General features: G+C 37.3%; 2 protein-coding genes across 16 annotated transcripts; both read right to left on the reverse strand.

The window, feature by feature from the left end:
- Positions 1-259: 259 nt before the first annotated feature.
- Positions 260-5118, reverse strand: LOC104591236 (transcription factor bHLH74-like). 15 transcript variants are annotated; one of them, XM_010250037.3, is made up of 11 exons: positions 4807-5031; positions 4627-4688; positions 3095-3532; positions 2775-3005; positions 2619-2684; positions 2451-2519; positions 1811-1876; positions 1468-1554; positions 1238-1381; positions 1064-1151; positions 260-983 (listed from the first exon to the last, which is right to left on the reverse strand). In XM_010250037.3, the coding sequence occupies exons 3-11, from the start codon at positions 3500-3502 to the stop codon at positions 961-963; spliced, it is 1182 nt and encodes a 393-aa protein (XP_010248339.1). In that variant the 5' UTR covers positions 3503-3532; positions 4627-4688; positions 4807-5031; the 3' UTR covers positions 260-960. The 15 variants fall into 15 exon arrangements, 10 of the variants coding, with proteins under 10 accessions (XP_010248339.1, XP_019052184.1, XP_088746289.1 ...); XM_019196639.2 differs by lacking the exon at positions 4627-4688 and having other exon boundaries at positions 4807-5118; XM_088890163.1 differs by lacking the exon at positions 1811-1876 and having other exon boundaries at positions 1483-1554.
- Positions 5119-13406: 8288 nt separating this feature from the next.
- Positions 13407-15504, reverse strand: LOC104591237 (F-box protein SKIP22-like). Its single transcript, XM_010250038.3, has one exon. It carries the CDS (start codon positions 15284-15286, stop codon positions 13751-13753), a length of 1536 nt encoding a protein of 511 aa, XP_010248340.2. The 5' UTR covers positions 15287-15504; the 3' UTR covers positions 13407-13750.
- Between the last annotated feature and the right edge of the window lie 6259 nt (positions 15505-21763).

The following is a 21763-nucleotide window of genomic DNA, read 5'->3' on the forward strand; positions in this document are numbered from 1 at the left end:
CCGACGGATAATCAAAACTTGAGCAAATGACAGCAGAAAAAGATCATCTGAGCGACACGGAATAAAGAACTGAAACTCTCAACCTGTACCATGCATGTCGGATGTCGCTTATCAATGAATAATCTAAACCATCCAATGCTTAAACCATAACGTTAAGTTTTGCGCTCGTTGAAATGGATGGATCCCAATGAATCGCATGCGGGCTATGTTACGAATACAATGGGAAGAAAGCTAAAACTCGAAGCAAGCACAACTTTAATACTTGAAACCAAATCTCATTCATTAATCTTGACGTAAGCATCTTGTATACCAGTACAAACACAACTTGCATTAGAGGTCTTTAAACACAAACAAACATAATAGGAGAAACTCATACTACACTCTTATTGTAGTACAATAAAGCTAGGCTTTCAACAGATGAAATGCACCCCAAATCAAGCTCACAATGGACCCATGAGCTTCAAACGCATTTCTTAACTTAGTGCACTCTATTAACAATCTTTTTGTTACAGATTCTGAAAACTCCAATAAAGCATATCAAATACAACCTCTATACTATTAACACCCATGAAAACAATCACCTCTCACAATGGACCCATGAGCTTCAAACGCATTTCTTAACTTGGTGCACTCTATTAACAATCTATTTGTTACAGATTCTGAAAACTCTAACAAAGCATATCAAATACAACCTCTATACTATAACATCCATGAAAACAACCACCTCTCCCGATCAAGTCATCTATGCTGTCTGACTATACACGGTTTGTGCCTATGAAGTCACCTTCTTCTGCTAAAACTCGAAGAACAAATTGTTAGGAGCAATGGACTATACAGCTCCGAAGAATTTCTTAATTTTTTTTTTTTTCCTACTGATCTTGTAGTGAAAGTGTGTAATTAAATGAAGACTGGTTGAAGCTTCCTGTTAGAAGGGATGCAACTTCCCTTCAAAACTCACATTTATAGCTCCACCTTCATGCAGCCTGCAAAACGTAAAATACCTTCAGGATAAATCCAAGTTGTACTTAAAATAATCAAAAACCAACTGTTTCCCTTCTTTTACCATTCTGCCCAAGATTGTCCACAGTTGGATTAGGAACAAACCCCAATTGCATAACATTTTGAAGCTCATCTTCCCATGCACTAGGTGCCTGTAGTAAGAGGCCTTGAATCATTTTCTCTGACCAAGAAACAAGAGGAGTGGAAGGAAAAAGGAAAAGTAGATTCTTCAGCTTACCTGAGACATGGTGGTTAACTGTGGATTTGAACCCTGGATTAGAAAGGCTCCATCCGGCTGAGTGATGTGTTGTTGTGGAAGAGAAGAGCTCATTGCTGGAGCAAATCCAAGAATACCTGAACTGCCACCCCGCGAATGAAGAATCTACAGTGAAATGAACTTGATAAAATTCGTAACAAGCTCTAGAAAATTTATGCTAACCTTTTATTTATAGAACATCTAGCATTTACCTCAGTCTTACTTACATCTTTTGAAAGAATCTGTTCTATATCAATGTTTATCTCGGGATTGACAGTGGCAAGTTTCATAGACAGAAACTGCATAAACAAAATATATAGTTCCCTTTAGATCACAACAATTGGGCAATAAAATTACGAAACAAACTTTCTTTTCTGATAAACAACTTGATAAGCTAAATTATTGATTCCAGTTATTAAAAAGAAAACGTGAAGAAAATCCTAAGGATCAGCCTTTAATTTTGCATAGTATGACACGGAAAATATAACAATAGGTCCATCATAAAGAAATCATCTCCATACTTGGGCAAAGAGAGCTAAAACACTATTAACTGACCTTGCAGTGGTCCGCTTGTGTTTTAGCATCTGCTGCGACCATGGTCAGGGAATATTCTTGTGACTGCTGAACAAAACAAGGACAAACTGGTGATCTAATAAAAAAGCAGATCACCCGGTTCTTTAAATTTTAAAACAAATGGAATCATGTCTGTGTATTATTGGGCAATTGCAAGAATTTGTACAATGGTCGCAGCAGATATGAGCTCAGTCCACATCCAAATGGTCAGTAAATGCTGAGCAACAGAAGCTAAGTGATCAACTTATGGAAGATAGGATATCATTTCCCATTAAAGAAAAGCTTCATATTCTGTCAGGGAATTAACTCCCATGGACTAGAACCAAAAGATCAAGTGGACGCCTTTCATTTTAGTGCTGAAACTTGGATGGCTCAGAAATTGGTTCAAGAGTTTGAATAAAAAAGAACGAAAATGACAGATAAAACAGCTATCAGTGGCATCTAGTGGAATTGATTTTCGGAATATGGATCATTATGTGCTGAACAGTTAGTCTAGATGTCCATATTCTGTGGAGTTTTCTTTTTCTTCTTCCCTTCTTTCCTTGGTAAGGGTACAGATGAGTTCATGGACTATACTTTTCTCATAATATATAAACCTCCTGGCTTTCAGAATGTAGCATACCTCAACCTGCCGTTGTAGTGACTGCACATAATTGATAATCTCATCGAGCATTACTGCCTTCCCGGTAATCTATAATTGTAGATGACAGCAATTTAATTAAAAAGTCAAAAGCAGCTAAATAGGAGCTTTCACAAGCACAAAAATACAGAATTTAAACCCTTAAAGTACCTTGTTGCATCCTGGAACAAGATCTTGAAGATATCTCATCCGCTCACTGATCTTTTCTCTTCGAACCTATATATTGAGACACACATGCTCAAAATCTGAAGAAAGACAAGGAAGTTCCACCATGAGAAGCACGGATAACTCATAATAAAAACTCACCCTCTCTGCCAGGCTGTGACTATTGGTAGCTTGGCCTCTTCTGGCTCTTACATGGATGTAATCTTCTTTTGGACCTTCCCCATTCTGGGACTGGTCTTTAGCTTGCTTACCTGTTAACTTACAACGCGAATTAGTGCCTGCATTCTGCTCCTTTTTCTGTTTTTTGTCGTCCTGCTCCTTGGGACCAACTAGTATCTCCTGTGAAACTTCTCTTTGCGGTTCAATCTCACTCTGTTACCCACGAAAATAAATAAAAATTAAACAATAAAAAAACTAGCATCTTTGAAAATAAAAGACCATAAAAATATAACATAGCTTACCTGTCTGGGATCAAGTTGAGAATGGCTCTCAGGCACTCTCTTCCTTTTCTTTCCATTAGGTGAAGGCCCCCCAGTTCCCTCGTCTAAAATATGGTGGTGGTCTTCCTGAAAGACCGTGGCATGAACACCATCCCTTGGACTTGTTGAGGTTATCTCAGTACCATTCTCCTTATTCGAGGAAGGGCAATCAGAAGGACACTCGGAATTAACAATTTGGCCACACGGAGGCAAACCAAAGGAACTAACCACATCAGAGAAGCTCCCACTGCCGAAGCATGGTAACTTGGGTACTAGGTTAACAAGGTTAGCATCAGATGGAAACTGAACAAGGCGAGGATCAGTGCTGATTTCTTGGTTTTCCAGCGAGCCAACACCATAGTGAGAAGTAACAATTTGACGAGATGCCATTGAAGAAGCTTGAAACTCCACGTTCTGTGCCTGTGAAACAAATGGATCCCAAGCAGAACCGAATGATGAGTCTACTAGATTGGAAGGTTTACACATGGGCATCGTGCTCATTGTCATCCCAACAACCTTCTCAGGCATGTACATCATCCCTGAAGATGGATAATTTAAAAGACTTCCACCTCTCTGTTGGAACCCCAGATTCCCGTTATCACCAGCACCCATGTCCCCTAAACGAGACTAATAAGTTCAAAACAATATACTTAGTTCAACCTATTCCACGAAAAAATAAAAAAAGAGACCCTAATTCAGAGTTTCTCCCAAAACCAGGAAATGCAATTGAAATAGCAAGTTAACTTAAAATAGAAGCTCTGTAAGTAAAAGCCAAAGTGGGTTTGACTAAAAACAGCTGGTAATTTCTTGCAGGACTCAACAAGGAACAAGTAACCATGGCAGCTTTATAGAGCAAGGAAGAGATTAAAGCAAAAGATGGCCTCAGTTACAGCATCCTATATACACAAAGGAAAAGGCGAAATCCAGTGCACCAGGCATATAATCTACACAGCAGCAGCAACTTACCTCTGCTTTCTGAAACCCTAAATCAGGTCTATACTAATGTTTCTTTTTTTTTTTAAAAAAAAAAGCCCCACAGACAAGAAAGTGAACCTTTCAGAGCATAAAGGAGACAAACAAGAAAAGAATGGCATTAGTTAACAGCTCACCAAACTCACAAAAAAGGGAAAGCAGATTCCCTTTTTCTTTTATTTTTGAAAGAAACGAAATATCAGCATCCCGTAATCAATTAACCATGGACTCAATCCAGATAGGCTTAAAACTCCGTTGTTCAACCCCAAGAGAGGAGCATATGAAACTTGAACCAAAGACAGATGCTGAAAGTAATATCCAACAGAAACGCTAGTAATGCTATAGGGTTGGTAAAGTTTCAGACTTCAAATTCAACAATAGCTAAAAGGGCAGTATCAGAATTCAGGATGGCAGAAACCCTTTAGAGATTTTCCCAAAAAAGCTACTCTAAAAATAAATAAAAAAACCTACTCTAGTTCAATTACAAGGGAAATGGAATAAGTAATTCAGTGGAGTTCCAAGCTTGCAGCGGAGGTCATTACGTTACATATCCCCTAAATGGGTGTGTGATAGAACCCTCAGCGCATCAATTGCTAGTCCAAATCTAGTAATACAAAAATAAAAGACCCCAAATCACCAACCGGGTTATATGCAGAAATCAGAATCAGTAAAAGAGGAAATGTAGATCGTTGAGAATGAGAGGGGGGGTTTTGCTTGCTTACCTGCGAAAGCTAAACAGGTGAAATGTATGATTCTAAAGACAGACTAACCACTGCCAAGTGCCAACTGCTCCTGCTGCTAAAATATCTCAAAACCTAACCTCTTTTCCTCCCCAATCCAACTTTTTGGTTACTGAAATATTTTCACTTATTTTATTGAGATCTTTGGAGAGAGAGAGAGAGAGAGTGAAGAGGTTCTGGTTCTTCTCTTCAACCCCAAGCTTGCTTGCTAGTTGCTATTTGCTACACATCTTTTACTGACACAAATGCCAACTATCAAACAAGCCCTGCTGTTCTACACTCATATTTTTTCCTGGCTGCCAACTAACCCATTCTCTTCTTTTTGAGAGAGGCACTTGACACTTCACATCATGGAACCCCAATGCGTCTGCTCATTAATCTGAGCCACTCCTTCGGTAGACCAGATTGGGATGCGGAAAGTATGGCCCACTGGATAATGGTGCAGATGGGTACACGTGTAGTGCTAAATGCATGATATCTCGTCGTTTATTTATTTTTGTTCTTTTCTTACTGCATCTCTGAATGATCTCTGGTTCGCTCACTGCCACCGAAAACAGTAAAGAATCGTATCGTTTATTTTACCTCCTTGTCCTTGGCTCAATGGCTCCAGCTGTGGTTGGAGGTTGCTAATGCTATGCATGGTCAAACGACATTTCTTGGTCAATTCTTAATCTCGCTGGAACATGCAAAACCACCGGATTTAGCGGTCAATCTGCATGTGGAATATTTGCATCGGTGACTGTGTTGTGGTCCAATTAAATTAAGATGAATCGTATCTGGGAATGATCGATGGTGATGAAGATAGTACTCAGCTTCTTCTCCTGGGTCTTATCGCATAGTATCATTGGTTGTTTTACACCGTACAACCAACTCTAATCAGACTTCGGTCCATGGACCATGGTTGTGTGAGCAGCGGGGGTTCTAGTGTTCTACTACTACTACTACAGTAGTACATTGTCAAAGTGCTGGGTGGGTTTTCTGTGTTTTTTTGTCCCTAGTCCCTACCCTCTGAAAGCGGTTGGTTGGTAGTCCGATTTTGGGTTGGACTGATGAACTGGGCATGGCCCGATTTGTTAATTCCTTCACATTTACGAATAAAGATGGAATAAATATAATTGTGTTAGTGTTTGTTATGATATCAACATTGAGGCAGAGGCAGGCATTGATAGCAACTTTGGTCCAGCCCAAAATCAGATTCAGCTACAGCTGTTCTGGGACATAAAAAGACTTGGGCCCAGCTTGGCCCAGTGGAGAATGGAAATTTGTGTCCCTAAAAGCGCATCAAGGGTTTTTTCGCAGTGACATATATAGTCTAGTGAGGATTGTCACATCACAGCCCTGAAATTTGGAATCTATTTGAAACAACAAGCAGAGACAAAACAATTTTCTGTAAGTGTAGGGGATAGAATTAATTATTAGAAACAATAGCTTGACTTATAGCGTTGCTGTTACACTCCAAATGAATTATGATGCGAAACATTGAAATGTGAAAAGTAAAAAAGCAAAAAGTTTCTACGAGCAAAAGCTACCAAATGAATTATGATGCGAAACATTGAAATGTGAAAAGTAAAAAAGCAAAAAATTTCTACGAGCAAAAGCTAAACCAGTTGCTTACTTGCTTTGCAAATGGCTCCAAGGTAACGAACGATATGGCAAACACCACCTACCTTAATTCTCTTTTGGGAGCCCGAATTTTGAGAAAATTGAGAACCATCTTTGGAAAGCTCAGTTCAATAATGACAGGGACCATCTTTCATCTTTGGGTTTCTTTCTTTTTGAGATTCATGAATGGAACTAATGGCTGGCACCTTGGGACTTGGGTTGGATTATGGGGGACATGAATGACTTGAACAACTAGGGAGACACAGATTCTATACCAAATACGTGGTGGGCATCCTGACCAATGGAATGGACCGTGGGTCCATTTGTGAGATCTGCCGAACCAGAAAAACCAGCCAACCAGATTCTTGGTCACCCACCAGAAATAGTTGCATTTGGAACTTGGAAGGATCAGTCGGTTTAACTTTAGCACTTCAACCCGAGTCTGGGAACGTTAGGAAGAATGCCGGTGTTAAGGAAAGTGGAATCACTTGTGAAGAAGTACCAGGTTGTGCTGACTCCGGTCGGGTTGAAAGACCCGGTTGAGAATTGGCATCGGAATTCGGAACAAAGCATTTGGGAGATAAAAAAGTTCAGAGGGGCGCCTTTCCCATTTGTTTTGTTGAATGGGCATCTTTCCCATTGATTCCAATTAGACTTAGAATGTTTAGACCCCACTTTTATGCTGAGTGGATAAAGAAGGCTATCAAAAAAAGGAAAAATTAAAAAAAAAAAAAAAAAAAACAGATGAAAATCCAAACACTGTAAGTTTTAGGTCTGAACCTCTGCATAACAATTAAAATTCTACAACTGAAAAGCAAACATACCAAATGTTGGTGGGTCAGTTGATAAGTTCTCTCGCTTAGGTATGGAGATTTGGGATCAAATCTCCCTTAAGGTTGGTGAGGTTACAGGTGTGGGAGATAGGAAACCCCTATTAAGGGTGCTTACGTTTCAGTTAACTGAATTGAATCATGAGTTAATTTTTGAAACTAAACTGGTATATTCGGTTTTTGAGAAAATGGGGAATTGAAATTAAACGAAAACCAATTGGTTGATTAAGAGGGTGTTTGGTTTCGTGGGCATTTATTCAATAAACACTATCATATAGGCATCACTTCAGTAGTTTACTTTTTTTGCTTTTCTGTACTCATTAAAAATGATAAGTGAATTTTGGTTTTTGTGCACACCTACTGTTGGGGAAGTTATTTTTTAAAGCTTCCACAAATGGTTAGGTGTTTTTTCATTATTATGATGATGTGGAGACTAGTTATTATAAACGGTTGTAATTATTACCTTTCTTGATTTTACAAGTGATTTTACAAGCAAATAAAGTATAAACATTGAATGAAATAATGTAAATGGAACCAAACACATACTAGTTGATCAGTTCGGTTCGCAATTTTTTTTTGAATTTTTATATTTTCAATATATATTTTAAAAATATATCAACATATAATATAACACTATAAATATTTTATATATAATACAATATATTATAAATGATGTAAATATATAATATACAATTTATTTAATATATTATAAATAGACAATTAAAAATATTATATGTAATACATATCAATCAATTTGGTTAACCACCGATTTGTTTTAGGTAAACCAAAAACTGAACCGGTACCACCATTTTTTTGAAAAACACTAATCAATTGGTTGGGTAAAGTTAGATTTTCTAGTTCGGTTTTCTTTTTTCAGTTTTTGTTGAACATCCATAAACCCTACCCCCACTTGTGTAGCGCTATGAATAGGGGTGTCAATGGGTCGGATCTGGTTTAGGATAAGGTGTATCATTCTTTAACTAATTATAAGAACATTTGTAATAATTATCCATGTTAATAAGAACTTAAGACTTCATTTTTATAATATAATTATAACTTTAATAAAATTGTCAGTAAAATAGTAATTATTCAATATATATATATATATATATATATATATATATATATATATATATATTAATAAATAAAGTGTTTTTAAAAAAAATTATATCTTATATATTATACATCAAATTTATACTTGGAAACAAAATATAATAAAAATTAAAAATTACAAAAAAAAAAACTAGAAAACCTTTATATATAAGTAACTCAATAATCAATTTATAACAATCACAAACCAAAACCAACCATTATTAATGAAAGATAAAATCACAAAATTAGAATGATATAATTTGTCCATTGACACACCTACCATGAAGCAAAACAAGGAAAAAGAAAATGAAAGCATACATAATAGAAAATGTAAATTACATTTATACACTATTCCTAAAAAAAGTAAATACATGTCTAATAAACCTAAAATACTTGAATTTTGCAGGTAAGAAGCTCGTCAGGAGCTATCTGGGGGTTGGGCATCAATGCCATTTTCAGAAAGCAGTCTCATGTAGGCACCACATTAGTTTAGAAAATGGCATCTTATTTGGCACCGTTTTTCCATAAAAAACATTGCTTCAGACCATGTCTTAAAAATCAGGAAAGTGTGGTCTGAAGCAAAGTCAAATTTAGCGTTTTCTCAGAAAACAGCTCATTATTGCCAGCATTGCAATGATGTGGCATCATCTTAGATGTTTGATAATATAACCAATGCTGAAACCAGTTCTAAACCAGTGTTGTTTTCCCAAAAAAGCAGTCTATATGGGAACAATGCTTCCAACCAAAAAATAAAGCAAATGGTGCTGACAACTCACACATACCCAACAGGTTTTGCAATTCAGATTTTTGAGGGGGATTGCAGTTCAAAAATCCATATATATATATATATATATATATTATTGTTTTGCTTTAGGAAGGAATCTTAGGTGAAGCTACTCAAAAACCCCGGAGATGTAGCTTTTCAACGTCCCCTTCCCCCCTCCAAATTAAAGTTTCCGAATTTATGGCAGGACCGACGTATAACAGGTCGGAGCTTCAGCAGACCCACCTGGATCCAGGTCCAAATCCGCTTTGGTCTTTGGATCATGTCATTGAGATGTACGTCTAACGTCCCTTGAGAGTTCTACCATCCAGATTTTTGCAGTGCAACCGTGGCCGGACCAGACAAATATGGGATCGGATAGGTGCCTTCCGATGAAGATGATGCAGCTGGTCTAATAAAATCCCGCTGCGCCGGTTCGTTGACCCCACTTAAACTTATTTATTGGGTTAATATATATGGTACCGCGCATGCGCAGTTAGAGATGAAACTGTTGCAGCTAGCTGCACCCGAACTTGAACTTTGATGCATACAAACAAATCTGTGCCTGTGTGGATTGCAAAAGCAAGACTGATACCAGGCCAGCAAGTCAAAAAAACACTTGGGTGGTTGTGACTTCTTGACTTTGTGAGTCTTGCGACTTGTGAATAGTGACTGGTTGTTGCGAGTTGCCAAGGAAAACGGTTATGATGCAAACCCGAATTCATTCGGTTACGGATCATGGCATGTGACATTTATTCCTTTCCTTAGCATTCTGCACTTTAGCAGGTATTTGATACCGTGGCAGTTTCGAGTGAGGTATTTTCTGGAGAAAACTGCAGTGCAATACCTCAGCAGAAACAGCCACAAAATGGCTTTGTCCACAATACCTCGATGGAGGAAGCACATTACCTCATCATTGTGAGAAATACTCGTCTCTGTATTTTGAGCGGTTGTGAGTTATGCAGATTTTAAGGTGTTTCTGTTTCTATTCGTTTATCACCTAAAACGGTCTAACTAAGTATATGTTTTGAATGTTGAAGTATAAACTCATACATGGTACTTACATAGACTCGAAACGGACGTGCAATTACCACAATACCAAGCACCGTCTCAGAGTTTAGACCACCCAGGTGTGGTCACTGATGATCAGGTCATCAGTTGGTCCTTCCTCTACTAACTAGTAACCTACCTGAGCATTTCCCTACTTTTCTTTTTTTCATTCTTTCATTCTTTTTCCACGCACGTATCGACTATCGATACCACCCACAATAATGTTTACTTTAATAGTCGCACCCAACTTGGTCTTCACTCTTCAGGGTTCAGCCATGCCATTCTCCACGAATCTTTCTCGGTGTCTTAAACAAAGCTTTTCTTTCCCTTTTTTTTCTTTTTCTCTTTATCCAACAGTACCTCCGTTTCCCTTTTCTTCGAGCCATTCGAGGTTTTTATACACTACACTAGGCCTTGAGTGCATATCACGTAGATGGCAATCAAAACTCTCGCCTTCTCCATTGCAATCATGGTGGATTACAACCTATATAAATATATAAATTGTATGCTATAAGTTCTGTGCACTGGACCACGTTTATATATATAGATTAGAGCTTGACTACTGCATTACTCATCAGCCATGAATAAACAACGAGCAACATTAATAAAAACTCAACACTTAAATCGAAGATCCAATGATACAAATTCATAGTAAAAAAAAAGGAAAACCGAAACCCTGACCTAAATACCCAAAACCCAATTGAAGCATAAGCCCCATGAGCCAAGACATGTAAGAATAAAAAAGGGGGAGCAAACAATCCTTAATCTTGCAGAATCATATCAATACCATTCAATATACGAAGAACAAGAAGCCATTTTGCACCCCAAAGAATATCATGCTGCAGTTATCAAGGAGGTTTAAACGTAAATACTTGTATCCATCGCAGTAGCTGAAACCCTTGCGAAATGAATGATGAATCAATGGTTGGTCGACTGGTGTGGTTTTCCTCAGTTAAATCTTCCTTCTTCCTTAGGTTTTCTCAGCTCTTTGACTCTAATGGAGTAGAACAAGGAGGGCGGCTAGATGATTTAACATATCGGGAACCATAACCTAGGAGCCTTTATATTTTGACCTAATAAGATCCCATTAAGCCTATATGGGCCAAAATGTGGTATCCACTCATTAAGCCCCAATGCCCTTTTGTTGAAGTCTACGGGCTTTGCATAAATAAATCACTTGATTTAGCCCACTTACAAGATAGCCCATCAATGCAATTGTTTCACTGAATATATAAGCCCACTTAACAGAAATTAAAACCTAACAAGACAAAGTTGTGAAAAAGAAAATCTTATAGCCATGTCCCCACATTCCAAGAATTTCAATAACAATCCAGCATCAAATAATATGGGGTTAAATGCATTGCATCATAACAACCATCGTAGCCAAAGTAGTCTAAATAGCGCTACAAATCAGAATTAGCAATTGCCTCGACCCCCTCAGGAGGGGTATAGGTCAGGCTCAGGTCGGGCCGGGTTAAATCAGGTTTGGGTGAATAATGATCCAACCCAACTTGTTTAACTCCCGACCCTTTCCTTCATATTAGGTTGGATTGTGATCGGACTAGTTCTTCAATCAAGATAAATTCGCTTAGTACATATAGCTCAGTTTGGAAGGAGTACAAATATAAATATATAAAGTGCAAATACATTCAAAATAATACAAAATATGTGTTTGTACTCCTTCCAAACTGAGCCATGAACAAAGTGATGGTAATTCACGAGTACTGTATTTATATTACATTAAAAAAATCTTGGCGTTTAAACTTAAAATTGTCCATAACCCAACGTGACTTCAGGCTAGCCCAGTTCCCAGTCCAAATTTGCAGCCCTAACCCATGACCACGGGCTTGTCCTAGCATAGTAGTAGGATTGTATTCAATCTGGTATGGAATAAGGAATCAGCTTCTCAAACCAGAACCCAGGATAAAGTGAATCAGGAAAACAAGGAAAACATATAGTTACTATTCAGCTTAGTGACTTGGAATAATACAAAACCGGCCTTTTGCATACCCAAATGCAGCGGGAATGATCAAAATTGATGGTTTAGAAATCCACCAGGTCTCCCACTCAAAATTATATATCTATTGAAGTTATTCAAAATATAAACTCCTGCTACAGCTCTGAATTGTCATTTGTCACTCCAAAGCCTTAATTAACATGTCTCTATGAAGATATAAATTTCTAACTCCGAAAAGTCATTACTCATTACATGATTACTGCCGTAACAGGCAGTCGTTAAAATATCGACTCATTTCTGCATATTCCAGAATTAGATCCCACCAGATGTAGTATCAATAGAGAGATAAAGGGCATTTTTTATCAGTCAAGGCTGTGCTTGTTTCTCTGTGAATTGGATGTAAGGGTTTTTTTTTTTTTTTTGAGTGTGTGTGTGAAATATTTCGGCTATCATTTAGATCCTTTTAATACGGAGATAAAGAGCATTGTTTTCCCGTCCCTTCACAATTTTTTTTTTTTTTGGATGTAAATAGCAAAGGAAACAAAATTAAAAAATTTGATGGCCAAAGTTAATAGTCCATTGTGATTCCTTTCAGAGTTTAAACAGAACTATTATTTATTTCATTATTTTTTGAGCATCTCTATCATAGCTAAGAGCCTAAGACCAAAGAACACAGGGAAAGAAAAATCACCAGTCAACTGAAAGCTTGGCACTTGGACATGCAGACTGAAATACTGCTGGTAGTAGGCCCTATTTTGGGTCACTATGATCACAACCTAGCTACAGAAAGGGAGAAGTGGCGACAGAACCTGCTGGCATGGTGATAAAGTGGTCAAGTGTATCGCCAATGTGGGGTTGTTAGGATTTAGCAAGGTATCATCAGTCATCACAGGACAGCCGATAATGCTAATCATAGCTTAGTCTTCTGTTGATACTTGATATTAGAAAAAGGGTTGAAGTAGAGATCACTCTGTGAATGTAATGAAGTTTAATGCATTCAGAAAGTAAGGCGAAAACCTTGGTCTGGATTTCCATTCCATCCACTTTTCAATTTTCATCGTTTGGCACTTATTCAATGCAAAAATTCCAAGGCAACTCCATATCTTGTTCACAAAAATTGACATCTCTATTGCTAGATTGACGAAATAACAGTTACATGTGTAAATGGCCATCTATTTCCATATTTGAAATTTGAACCCAGGAAAAAAAGATTGTGCATACAAACTTGAATCTGTTGGCAAGAAAATGATTTAGAGCTAAGAATCAAAACATATATGCACAAAAAATATTTACATTACCAGGAAAGGTGACTTATTTATGTATTATAAACAACAATGCTTCAAAAATATTTACATTACCACCAGTACTAGCAGACAGATCCTGCCATTTAAGTTGGGGTTCAATGACTCATCCATATATATATATATAATGCAAGGGAAAATTGCAGATCGAAATGTAGGATCCATTCTGTTTTCTTGTAGAAAATCCGGTAGATAAGAACATAATTATCAATACCTATATCTGACACTGGTATAGAGTACCTGGGCAGCAACTCTCACCCTCACCTTACAACAAGCTCAACAGGATGAAGAGATTACGCAGTTAGAGCATAAGAGACCATAAGGTGCTAGATTAAGCATTAAATCCACGGAAGTTACAATGAGGTGAGAAGTTTCTCCGTGCAGGAAACCGAGGAAAATCTCGAGCGGATCCAAAAGGAACAGGAGCACCGAAACCTGGGAGCATGTCATAATCACCTCCTACAATACGAGGAACCCCAAAGGGAACAGGGTCTCTCCTCACAGGGAAGTATGGAAACCCAAATGGACGTGGTCTCTCTGGCACGATGCGCTGTTCTCTTATGGTTTTAATCCCTCTTCTCTTCCTCCTCCTTTCCCAACATATAGAAAACCTCTCTTTCCAATTTCCCCCTCCTTGTATTCCCTCCATATCACAGAGTCCAAACTCTTCCTCGAAGTTCTGCTTCCATAGATTATTATTCGATGAAAGATATTTCATCTCTGAACACACACAACCAAACTTGGCAACATCAACACCAGGTAGTAACTCCAATACCCGTATCTTAAGTTCAGTCGGAAGGCGCATGAAGCATGGTGGAGGATCCAATCCAGTCTCATCACATAGATCTATGAGGAGTGGCAATGCAAGCCCATCTTTCACTAGCTTCCAGAATTCAAAGACTTCCTTTTCATGAGATGATTTAGAAGAACCATCTTTGTCGATGACACCACTCTGGGAGTTGTAAATTGTCCACACAAAATTTATTGACGGAACAAAACGCGATTCATCCAAAGATAGCCCATAAACACCTGAACCCTTTGTGGTTAAAGACCCATAAACATTAACAAATTTCCCCAAAGTCTGAAACTTCAAAATAACGGTTTCCAGAACGTCACATCCAGAAACCAAGAGATCGGGAAGTGTGTAATGTACACGCACAGCAGTAGACATGGATGCCCATCCTTCCGGAAGATGAACTCCATCAATCTTCTTTGCAGATGCAGAATCGAAGCAAACAAACCCAGACTCCAACAAAACCGCATGAACGGCCATAATTAGGAGCTTACGACCGCTCTCCGCGTTGGAAATATCCTCTTTAAGGACCTTTCTCAAAAAGCAAGGAACAGAAGAAGAATTCCCCATTAAGACAGATTCGTCGACATCAACATCTTCCATATCGAATGGTTTTTCATTGAAATTTTCACAAATATCCATGGCTTCTCCTTGCTGTGGATGATCCTCAGGTAGTGTTAGAGTTTCTTTGGAATTGATATCATGAATTTGGGTTTGCAAAACTTCTGGATGCTTCAGGGTTTTCTCTTCGAGATGGACATCAGAAGGTGTACTTGCCTGAATTTGCGGGCTTCCACGCGTAGTTGGTGTGTGAACTAGGGTTTCAGACGAGAAATCATTGGGGTTGATAGTGTAGAAGATCAGATCTCCAGAGTTGATGCCGAGAGACTGGAGAGATGCTTGAGGAGAAGAATCATCGATCTTGTCCTTCCTGTTTAAGGAGAGGTGCAACGTCTCAGGGAGAGACGATACCTTCCCGCTAATTGCACTTTTTAGGTCTTGCAGAGAGAAAGGAGACGGTGTTTCGATCTTAAATGTCTCCTTGGATTCTAAACATCTTACCCTGAGCTTCATGGCGATTGAGCTGAGAAAAGATTAGAGAGAGAGAGAGAGAGAGAGAGAGAGAGAGGCAGAGAGCGCAACTATCGTTCGCCTCCCCTAATTTCTAAAAGGGAGAGAATCTATGCTGCCGGAAATACATGATACCGGAAGTGCTTTGACCAATCAAAATCCCGCACTTGAATTTTGATAAAATATCACCTGATTGTTATCATTTTATGATACCGATTCATTGATTACAAGTTCACCGGTATCATACTATATATGCTGCCTCACCGTACTTATATCACAGCACCGACTAACGAATAGCGCCGTAATCGGATCGGATTCAGCGTAATCCGAATCCGATTCGATTGTTGAAAGTTTTCATCCAAATTTAATCCAAAATTTAAATCCGATCGAATTTGAATTACTCGGATTCGAATTGGAATCCTATTGTACTCGGATGAGATTCGAATTTAATTCGATTCTACTTTGATTTTTTTAAATATCAAAAATAAAAAATTAATTACTGTTATTATATACAAATTCATATATAATATATAATTTTAAATATAAATATATAAAATTTATATATTAAAATCAATAAATATTATAGGAAAATTTCTACTTTAGTACCCTAAACTTTGGGGTAGTGTCAAGTTAGTACCCAAACTTTCAAACGTGTCACTACAGTACCTAAATTAGTTATTTGTTGAAAATGTCAAAAATATCTTTCAAATGAGACATTGCTCATTATCTTCTACCTTGAGACCGAATCGATTGAGGTGTTTGAGATTCTAGACTAATGAAGTCATTGCCTTTTACCTTTAGATCTGAAACACATTCTTGTTTAGTAATTTCTTTACTTTCAGTTATTGTTTCCCTTTATCATATTTCATGTTTTTTTATTCTTTCTTTTTCTTTGATGTTTTTTTTTTTTGAAAGATGAAATAGAAATTATATTAAGAAACCGAGAAAGATACAAAGTTTGAGATGTTATCTACATCAGGAGGATAAGTATCTAACAAAAGAACTCCTGAATGAGATTTTTACTTGTATAGGCAATTTGATGTGCAATACCATTAAATCTTCTATTAATATAATCACACTTCACAAATTGAAAGGTTTATAGGAGGCTGATTGTTTGACTTAATAGATGCAAAAGAGGCCATTGAATAGTTCATTTCCCTTGAAGAGCTTGTATTACTAGTTGTGAATCTGAGAAGAGCAAAACATGTTGCTTTCTGAATCTCTCAGCCTGAAGTAGACCTTGGTATATTGCAAAACGTTATGTAGCTTCTACTAAATGTAAGCTTTCCCTTCCTCCTTAGATTTGAAGACATTCCAGATTTGGATTGAGGAGAATGCTTCCAAAGCAAAATTCATGAGTAGATATCTTCCCTGCATCTGTGAAAATAATTCCATCTATATGTGGCTGCAAAGATATTGTCAATTGATTGCTTGAAATTGGGGTTAAATTTTGAGAATCATTGTTAAGAGAAAAGATTGTTAAAAATGGTATTGATTTTCTATAAAATCCAATGGTTTAAAACAACTATATCTTTGAAAGATTTTTCATTTCGAGCAAACCAAATATAGTAAAGAGCTATTGCAAACCAACTTAGAGATTTTAATAAATTGTTTATTTTTGGGAAAAGGTTATGGAGATGAAGAATGCAATCCTACCAAGTTGAACAATGGGATAAATTGATATGATATTCCAAGGAGATGCAAATAAGATAGATCTAGTAAAGGCACAATCTAGGAAGAGATGATAAAGAGTCTCAGAATGATTTTGACAAAAAACACAAGATTGGTCCTGGATATTAAAGATCCGAGTTTTAACAAGAATGAAGTTTTGAGTAACTCACCACAGAAATAATTGATATCTAGGTGGGTAGGGAAGTTTCCAAATCCATTTAAAGCACTTCTTGAGATTATTTGAGATATTTGGGAGATCATCTTGAATTAAATCTCTATAAGCTGCTGCTGTGGAGAATTTACCTAAAGAGTGTTTCGCCCAAACTCAAGAAAGAGGGGTATGAGATGAGTAAATAGGGGTTTGACAAATGAGATGAATTTGATCCGAATTAAAATATTGCTAAACAATGGAAGTATCCCAACTATCCCGATGAATAAGATCGTTAAATTGGAGTTGGGATATATGATGAGGGGTAGGCTGAGGTAACATGTAGAAATTGTCATTACATTGAATCTAAGGCATATTAGCAATATATTCTGAAGAAGAAGGTTTAACTAGGAATCCTACTTCTTGAAAAAGGAGTTGTAATTTAGGCCCATTTGATTTCCAAAAAGGCGAGCTGTGAGTAGGGATAGTAAAAGGAAAGAGAGAATTAGTGGGCAGATACTTTGATTTCCAAATTTGGGCCCAAAGTTTATGTTGTTCATTTAGATACTTCCAAACAAGCTTTTTGAGAAGAACTAGATTAATTAGTTTCGGATTTCTAAATCCTAAGCCTCCAAAAGATCTAGGAATAGCTAGTGATATCCAGGGACTCCAATGGAAAGGATGGGGATTAGAATCAAATTTGACCCACCAGAAGTTTTTTATGATTTGTTCTATACAATTAATGGTTTTCTAAGAGAGCTGGATTACTAACATAGTATAGGTTGGCGTGTCTTAAAGAACATATTGGATCAAAACCCTTTTGCCAACTTGACTTATTGCCATAGCTTTCCAGTGATTAAGTTTGGCTTTCAAATTGTCTAAAATATAAGAAAGATGAGAATGCTTATTTCGACCCCAGAGTAAGGGTAGGCCCAGACATTTGGAATTTGAAGAAAAGTTTTGGATATGGAGTTGACAACGGATCATTCTCTGATGTCTTTGATGGAAATTATTACTAAAATAAATCCCAGATTTTTCAAGATTAATTAGTTGACTTGAAGTTTCTTGAAAAGTTGGCATAATTGCATTCAGGTTGTCTAGTTCATCTCTATGTCCCCTCATGAACAAAAGGATATCATCTGCAAAGAAAAGATGTGTGATGGAAGGAGCTCTAGTAGACAGTTTAATACCTTGAATCTGTTGATTATTTTTGCTTTGATGATTAATCGGGTAAGGGCTTCCATGTCTAGGATAAACAAGTAGGGGGATAAAGGATCCCCTTGTCTAAGACCCTTTGAAGGCTGAATTTTGCCTTCTGAAGTACCATTGATGAGGACGAAGTAGGAGACGGTAGAAAGACATTCATGGATGATTTGACAGAAGTCTTCAGAAAAACCTAAGGCTTTTAGGACTTTAAGAAGAAAAGACCACTCAAGTCTGTCGTAGGCTTTGGACATATCTAATTTGATTGCCGCGTAGCCTGTACCCCGTTTATGCTGTTTTAAGAAATGGAACATTTCATGAACTATTATGGTATTATCCATTATTTGACGTCTAGGTACAAAAGCAACTTGGATTGGGGATATGCATTTATCCAGTATTGTACGGATTCTGGAAGCTAAGATTTTTGAGATGATTTTGTAGAGGACATTGCAAAGACTGATGGGACGATAGTCCTGGACTTTAGTACAATTTTTTTTTTTTTTTTTTTTTTTGAATTAGGCATAGAAAAGTATGATTGAAACTTTTTAGAAGTTTCTTGTTCCTAAAGAATTCTTGAGCAAAGTCTATAATTTCTGAGTGCATCAGATCCCAATACTTTTTATAGACTAAGGCTGGCATTCCATTTGGTCCAGGAGATTTTAAGCTACCAATAATGAATAAAGCTATTTTAACTTCATCTTCAGAAGGGATAGCTGAAAGGAAGTTATTCTCCTCCTCTGAGACAAGAGGAGTAAAAAGATCTGACACAAAGGATAAATCAGGTGGAGGTTGGTGGGAGAATAAGTCTTAGAAATAATTAATAAAAACCTCCGAGATATCCTTATGATCTATCACCCAAGCATTATTATGGCCTTTTACTCCTTGAATTGCATTCTTCTTTTGTCTGCAAATAGTACTTTTGTGGAAAAAATTGGAATTTTTGTCCCCTATGGATAACTAGAATTGCCTGGATGTTTGTCTCCAAAAACTTTCTATCTGTGATTGGGTATCATCATAGAGTTTATATGACTGTGAGAGTTTGTCCTGATCCCAAGGAGGTGATTGTTCTACATGAATAATTTGTTGTTCTATTTCCCTCAATTTCTTTTGAAGATCTACAAATTTCTCTTTCCACCATTGGACAAGACCAGATTTCATATGATTCATTTTCTTTGCTAATCTATAAGCAGCATAACCTTGGAATTGTGAGTTCCAACTATTTTGAATCACAACATCACAAGAATTATTAGTGAGCCACATTTCATAAAAATATAAGGGTTTAGGGAATTGGTGGATTGGAGGTGGTATTCAGGATTAGAGGATGATGATCAGAGCCCCACTTAGCATTTATAATTAAGGAAGCATGAGAAAAACCAAAGATCCAATCAAGGGTGGCTAGGACTCTATCCAAAGTTCTTGAAATTAACCATAAATGTCTTTTATTTGACCAGCTAACATTTCCTCCTTGAATACTTATTTTCATCAGATTATTATTTAAAATCATATTCCAATATTGGCCGGAAGTAAGTTTATTAGTAGACTCAGAAGAGGTAGGGTCACCTATGAGTAGCACTGGAAGATTAAAAGAAGGTAGATTTTGATTCATTTGTGACCAGAATTTGTTTCTTTGTGCTTTAACTAACGGTCCATAAATAAAGCCTAGAATCCAATTATCTAAAAGAGGCAGCAAAGATATTTTGAGAAACACATACCTCGAATCAAACAAAAAGTGTGAGACCAAAAAACCAGACTTCCAAAAGATTGCTAGTCCTCCAACACATCCTTTCGGGGGAATTAAATAGTTGTTAGAATACTGCAAGCGATTGGCTAAACTATCCATTTATCCACAGGAATTTTGGTTTCCATTAAGGAAATAAAACCAGAGTTATATTTTTTAACCAAAATTCCTAAGCCTTGAACTGACTTGGGGCGAGCTACTCCTCAACAGTTCCAACTCAAGATTAACATTAAGTGCCTTGTGGCTGTTTTGGGTCAGCCACCACCGCCCTGTAACAGGTAGAGATAAGGATAAGAGAACTAACCCTTTCTGACCCGTGATCTAGATCTTCGTCATGTGCAATTGAAGAAAGTGCAGTGTTGCTCAGAGAATCTTGATTGGTTTGTGTAGAAGGTACTATGGACAAGATATGAAAAGTTTGGTTACTTTGGTTCGAAGTTTCCAGTCTATCATAGATGGGTAATGAGGGAGTATCATCTACTTCCAGATTTTCAAGAAGATCAAAACGAGGTCATTTGCCTCAGGATGAAGAAGCTCCAGGAGTATCAGAGAATAATTGAGAGAGATGAGATTGAGCCTGAGAAGCTAGATGAAAAGTATTTGTAGAAATTCGAACAAAAGCGTGACTAGAAGCATTGGGGTCCAAAGTGGAACCAAAAGAAGTGATACGAGCAAGAGTTAAATCAGACTGGTGTTGATTATCTTGAGAAAAAGGAGTGGTGGGGTTAACCACAGGATGAGGGGTTGGAGTTAGAGGATGGGGTAACTGAATGAAATTTCGAAAGGAAGGACAGACCCAATTACGACAAATAGGGATTTCAGATCTAAGCCAAGGTCCTAGAAATTTCATAATACGTTAGTTAAAGAACTAATCATAAGTTTTCCCAGAGATATAAGGAAGAGGTTGGGAACATCTACGATATAGATGACCTACTCATCCATGCAGAAAACAAGTAACAGGAAGTTCTTCATATCTAAAGGTGACCCAGTTAGTAATAGTAAAGAAACAACCTGTTTTCAAAGGCTGGTCCACAGTAATAGTTACTTTTGCTCGAAGATAGTTTTGTAGAACTTTAATTTGACAGGTAGGTCCAATTTGTTCAAAAATGGGACGACCAATATCTTCATAAATGATTTCATAAGGGAGATCATGCAATTGGACCCAGATTTCTATTTGATTTAGCTGGGGTAACTGAATGAAATTTCGAAAGGAAGGACAGACCCAATTACGACAAATAGGGATTTCAGCTCTAAGCCAAGGTCCTAGAAATTTCATAATACGTTGGTTAAAGAATTAATCATAAGTTTTCCCAGAGATATAAGGAAGAGGTTGGGAACATTTACGATATAGATGACCTACTCATCCATGCAGAAAACAAGTAACAGGAAGTTCTTCATATCTAAAGGTGACCCGGTTAGTAATACTAAAGAAACAACCTGTTTTCAAAGGCTGGTCCACAGTAATAGTTACTTTTGCTCGAAGATAGTTTTGTAGAACTTTAATTTGACAGGTAGGTCCAATTTGTTCAAAAATGGGACGACCAATATCTTCATAAATGATTTCATAAGGGAGATCATGCAATTGAACCCAGATTTCTATTTGATTTAGCTGCCACTCATGTTGGGGACGACCAGGAATCCAAGATTTAAAAATAATCCATTGGCCATTAAGAGACCAGGGACCATCATTTTGAATAGTGAGGTAATCTTGTTCATATCA

This window comes from Nelumbo nucifera, chromosome 6 (genome assembly GCF_055504915.1).
Source record: "Nelumbo nucifera cultivar China Antique chromosome 6, China Antique-T2T, whole genome shotgun sequence".
Lineage (NCBI taxonomy): Eukaryota > Viridiplantae > Streptophyta > Magnoliopsida > Proteales > Nelumbonaceae > Nelumbo > Nelumbo nucifera.

Excerpts from the sequence above, each read along its gene's own strand:
- LOC104591236 (XM_010250032.2), bottom strand. The coding sequence starts at position 3,724 with ATGGGTGCTGGTGATAACGGGAATCTGGGGTTCCAACAGAGAGGTGGA. Across the intron at positions 3,006-3,094 it reads CTCAACTTGATCCCAGACAG|AGTGAGATTGAACCGCAAAG; the intron begins GTAAGCTATGTT and ends CGTGGGTAACAG. Across the intron at positions 2,520-2,618 it reads TTGTTCCAGGATGCAACAAG|ATTACCGGGAAGGCAGTAAT; the intron begins GTACTTTAAGGG and ends CTACAATTATAG.
- LOC104591237 (XM_010250038.3), bottom strand. The coding sequence starts at position 15,286 with ATGAAGCTCAGGGTAAGATGTTTAGAATCCAAGGAGACATTTAAGATC.